Raw genomic sequence first — 5,800 nt, 5'->3', positions numbered from 1 at the left:
CTCTCTCTCTCTCTCTCTCTCTCTCCCCCCTCCCCCCCCTCTCTGCCCCTCTCTCTCTCTCTCTTTTCCTCTCTTCGGGAAACGAAGCGCGCGTCGCACGATATCGCGTCGGCTGGGATACTCGCGGCGCAATTGCCGCGAATGCAACAAGAGTGTCTTCTTCTCCTTATCGCGTCGCGCTCACCGAGTCTGTTTGTCAACGGTGATTTTTCACCGACGAACGCGAGGCGCGTAATCGTCGCTCCCGCAACGACCTCGGCGAGACTCGCGCGCGTCTCCCGCGAACATGGCGGTTCGGTTTCGAAGTCTCTCAGAACAGCCTTGCATAGAATCTATTCACGCGGGTCGGATTAACTATACGTTTTCCCCTATTGATCGTATTGTAACGTGATTTTTGCGCGATTAAAATTGCAACGGTGTTTTCACGGCAATCCATAACGCGGCTGATCGATCTTACGAAAGGATAGCCTTCGCCCCGGAATTAATTAAACAAGATTGATGTACATACGCGCGATTGACCCGAGATTCCGCCCGCTCATTCCGCTTTTCGCGAACAGTACTTCCGGTAATCTCAGGCTAATATTATGCTACAGCCAATCAAGAGACTTGAAAAATTTATCCGAGTCACGATGTAACATATCTCTCATTCGTTTAATATATTTTTCTCTATTAAAATAAATTTCTCTATTAAAATAAAGGCATCAAAAATAGCTTCAACCGAATATATCGCCTTCCTTGTTTATTTGAATAAACTTACAATTAGTATTCATTCAATTTTATACGACTTAAATAATTTTGAAATTTATTCAGCTCTTGAAATTAATTAGTGCCTTTAAACAACGTAAATTAAATGAACCCAGCATCAGTAACTGCGTTTTTTTTAAGGTAATTTTCGAAGGGATAAGTTATATTGTATCGTACATGTTTTTCGAATTCTTGAATATCTTTCATATTTTATAAGTAGAACTAAGAAACGAGGACTTGAAATATCGGAATAATACATACTGTATTTAAATATTAAGTACTTATATATATTTCAAGTATTTGGAACGTTTATATAGCCATAAATCTATCATAAGTCTATTAAAAACATCAAATTTGTTTAAAATATATTCTAAATCTTAATAAATTTAATATTTGTATTAAAACTATTAATAAAAAAAATTTGATTCGCTTGTTATACAAAATCATTTCTTCAATCAAATTATAGTATTTTTTAAAAGAAAATAAATTTTATGTTATAAGTACATAATAACAAATTTTTTTCTAAAATTTGTATATCAAATGTATTAAATATATTTTAAGACTATTATCAAGAAAATATTCTCTGTTTAAAATTGTTTTTTTTCAAAAAAAAATTAATCGCTTTTCTTAGCAAATAGAATAATATTTTTCTGTTTGAATCTGAATTGCTTATAAATTCAAATAGTGCATATGACACATTTAAGCATATGACACATTTGATTTTAGTTTTAAAATATTCATCGATCATTGTGTATTTTAATAATAAGTAGGCGATAATGAATTTAAATAATCGAATCTTGATATCTTCTAAATAGAATTATTTAACTCAAATATTTCTAGCATTTATAAAACACACATTCTAAATATCAGATTTAAATTTTTGTAATTCTGATTAATTTATTGTAAAACCATATCTTTATACATACGATATATATAATTTATATATATAATTATATATATAATATATATATAATTTATATACATGTATATAACTTAAGCAGAAAAGTCGTTATGATCAAAATGGCGTCTAAATGGCTTCAAAACGATTATTAAGTCACTTCACAATTCATTTTAATTTCATTTTGACTTTATTTTATCGTGACCTATTATTCTGCTTGAAAAACGTTTATTATGCGCGACTAAAGAAAGATAAAACACTAATATTCACACTAATACAGTAACATTTACCATTGTTATTCTTTTTTAACTTAGTTTCTTTAGCTTGCAAATGATGTTTACTGTAAGTCTGACGTGAAGTCGCAACTGCGTTATTTTCTTTTAATAGTTTTATTAATATAATCATGTTATTCTACCAATATTTTTTTAATTCTTTTATTTATGCCATGAACAAACAAGTTTACTAAGTCATTTATCTCGATAAATATGTTAACATTTACAGCAAATATCTTGCATTTTATTTTATGATTTAAAGATGTCTATTGTAATATACTAAATTTTGATAGGAATTATAAATTTAAAGACTTTAGAAATCATACGCTATATATCTTTTCTAGAAAAACATATAAGAACAAAAATCTATTAATTTTAAAAGAGCAAAACGATAAAAATTTATTAAAAAATAAATTCTTATACACCGTTGGATATCAAAGGAATAATGGTAACCTAATTCCTTGGATCAAATAACATTTTATTATTTTTAACCTTCATGTGTATCAAAATGTAAATCAATTCATCTATGATTGAATTGTTTAGTTTCAAAATAAACAACATTTATATTAATATGTGCACTTAGTAAACAATAAACTGAATGTAGGTCAAATTAATATATTTTTTTTAATTAAATTGATTAGCTCTATTGTTTTAGTTAAATTATAAATATAATATAATAATAATTATATGAACCGACATATATTTTAAGTAAAAGCAATGGCGACGTATAGAAATGATTAAAAATGATTCAAATTGAATACAATTTGACGTTATAAATTTAACAATGTAATAATATGTAGAATTATCAATTGAATAAATTTTCTCTAGTGATCCAATTAATCGAACTATTTTCAGAGTCAAAATATTTCCACTACAATACGACGCAATTCGATCGATACTTAATGAGGAATTACTTATGAGGAATTATAAAAAAAAGATTACCATTCTACCGTCCGCTTCGCTCTTTCTAAGCAAATAACTGCCACAGGGGTTATACGACCTCACGGCTTCTGGCCTCGTGAGAGTTACGAGGCGTTTTATCGAAGGCAGAGATACGGTTAACCCAATTAAAATGTTTAATCGACGTTCCCCCTTCCCTTGCTTATCGTGCATATCACCACAAAATATGATGACAAATTGAATCGACGCAGCACGCGCGTAACGGAAGAGAGTAAGATGGATTTCACGAAATCAACAGATAATGATACCGTACACATGTTTATACCATCGACAGCTGCTCCTCACGTGACACACGCATACGGATGTCTCTTTAACAGTTATTGAATAATTATCAATTCTCTTTATTTTATTTTATTCTGCCGGATTGATAATCGATGTGGTCGAAGTCAAACGTCGAACTCGCGCGACAGCAACATTCAAATCACCGTGTATTGATCATACAATAATTGTGAACGAATATAGGGAGACTGAAAAAAAAACCGTCAAAGAGAAGTGCCAGTCAAACAAAGAGGAATTTAATAAATCTAGGAAACGATACATTCGCTCGCAGAAGCGCATTTTTTTTTAAACTCACGTTGTCGAAGCTTGAAGCGCTTTTGTGAAGTGATTTTCAAAATTATTTATATTTATATACACGGTGTTTCTCTCTCATAACATGTGGGCATAATTTCAGAAATAACACAAAAATGACAAAAAATTTATACAAACATACGTATTATCTGATCTTATATTTCCGAATTATGTATAGATTTTATGATTCATTAATTCTCATTATAAACCGAGCTAGGATAAAATCTTGATATATTTCTGTCTTTAATTAATAGTAATACTTTAACTTAAATTAAAATACTTTAACTTAAATTGATAGTAAATATCTAGGTAGAATCAGCTACGCCAATAAGTTCACAGGTTGAACAAATGTTTATTCTGAATTTGTTATATTATTTTTATGTCCTAAATTCATTTCTGAAGCCCACATAAAACATCCTGTATATAAGGCCCATGTAAAATGTGACAAGTCAATAATTCAAAAAATAGGAAGATGCAAAAAAATGTCTCAAAATGAAACGGTTTCGAGGAACGTATTTTAGTCACGTTATTTTTTCTAGATGGAGGCGCCAAAAAGATATAAAAGCCATCACTTTTTTAATGGAAATATATGATTTTTTTACATAAAATATAATTTCTTTAATTATTCTATACATAAAAGTATTAAAATAGAGATATAAAGAACTTACAGTTTACGAAATATTTTATACTTTATTCTAGTATAATGACGTGAAATGTTAATTATTACGTAAACTATTAATTTTTTTATAATTGTAAATATTTTTTAATACTTTTTTGAACAGAATAATGAGATGAATCAATTGGTGTAAAAAAAATACATAGTTACTTTAAAAAAATGCAATATGTATAATTTTTTAAGTAAGCAATTATGTGTTTTCTTTACACCAATCAATTTATCAATTCCATTTAAAAAATGAATGATCTTTGTATTTTTTTACTACCTCCATCTAGAAAGAAAATAACGTAACTAAAATCTCTCTCGAAATTGTTCCACTTCTGTATAAAACGTTTTTCAGTATCTTCCATATTTTTTGTCATCACACTTTATATGGTTTGCCCTATGTATGTCATTTACATTTTTTAATGATTCCTTTGAAGCATCATTGGCATTTGCCAATTCGGTAACACCTGCATAAAATTACGATAAAATTGGTGTGTTAATTATATTATCGAGTATTTTGCGCTTCACTTCATAAACTTGTTATGATCCAGTTTTCTCTCCTAAAGTAACAATTAATTCCGTTCGATCGGACATTTCGCTATACTAATTTTAAATCTTAATTGGACAAAATGTGTGTGCTGCAATACACGACGCTTTTGTCGCTCCCCTTAATGAATACTGTGCAGTTGGAATTTATCGGCTCTACGTACAACCCTCCTAAAACTCACCATGGTAACAAAACTCGATAGCGAAACTTCATACACTTCAGTTTCGATTTCGATTCCAGGCTGAAAAGTCCAGATAGATTCACGCTTTCGGTCTCACACGTGTAATCTCGCCACCGTAAAAAGAAATCACACTTCTTAGATTTTATTTCAAAAAATATCCAAAATGTTTAAGTTTCAAAACCGCGCTACTCCGGAGGATCTCAAGCTCGCCGCGTCTATAGAACGCAAACGACAATCCGAAGAAGCGAGGAAATTACGCATCTTTAACCCTCGCATTAGAAAAATTGGGGTAGGAATTCGATTTTATCAACAATTCATTTTATTTCGATCGAATTTACTTTAATTTTTAATCTTATCATCTTTCTGATTAATTAAGAAAATACTTTGTACTAATATATATTAACATTGTTATAATCCATTTTCGATCAAATTAATTTTATTTTGTATATTTTTCTGCTTTTCTTTAATTTGTAAATTAAAATAGAAATTCAGTCCCGTGATTATTCTTTTACGTTTAGTGTTAGTATAGTGAATTCGATCACTTGCATTATAATACATTAATGCATACTAAAAGCTGCTATACATGAAATTAGCAAAGTTAAATGTAAAAGCATACAAATGTTTTAAACTATCAAATACCTAATAATGATACTGTCATATTTAACAGAATATACATGTATTATCATCAAAGCTGATTATATTATGTCACTGTATTTAAATATTTTATATATAGTTGAAAAATTTTGTTAAAAATACATTTCATATGTCTCAAACAGGCTACTCAAATTTTTTTATTAATTTGACACGAAATGAATATATAAAAAATTAACAAAAATAATATGTGAATAAATGAACGCATTGACATTTGTAAATAAGCTGTTAAAGCAAATTTTTTTAGTAAAATTAACATTTATTTTATTTGTTTATCTTAGAATTTACATTTTAAAATTCATTATTTTTATATTAT

General features: G+C 29.0%; 1 protein-coding gene across 2 annotated transcripts in view; it reads left to right on the top strand.

Moving 5' to 3' along the window:
• The first annotated feature begins 4,911 nt into the window (after window positions 1-4,911).
• Window positions 4,912-5,800, top strand: part of LOC108752254 (RIB43A-like with coiled-coils protein 2) — a 7,934-nt gene continuing 7,045 nt past the window's right edge. For both annotated transcript variants that reach the window (XM_018492954.1, XM_018492955.1), the window contains exon 1: window positions 4,912-5,122. In XM_018492954.1, the coding sequence (XP_018348456.1) occupies window positions 4,997-5,122 (126 nt within the window). In that variant the 5' untranslated portion in view covers window positions 4,912-4,996. The remainder of the gene's footprint in view (window positions 5,123-5,800) is intronic.

The sequence above is a fragment of the Trachymyrmex septentrionalis genome, unplaced genomic scaffold, assembly GCF_001594115.1.
Source record: "Trachymyrmex septentrionalis isolate Tsep2-gDNA-1 unplaced genomic scaffold, Tsep1.0 scaffold6, whole genome shotgun sequence".
Lineage (NCBI taxonomy): Eukaryota > Metazoa > Arthropoda > Insecta > Hymenoptera > Formicidae > Trachymyrmex > Trachymyrmex septentrionalis.
The sequence above is the reverse complement of the archived record's forward strand: the minus strand, read 5'-3'. Positions and strand labels throughout refer to the sequence as shown.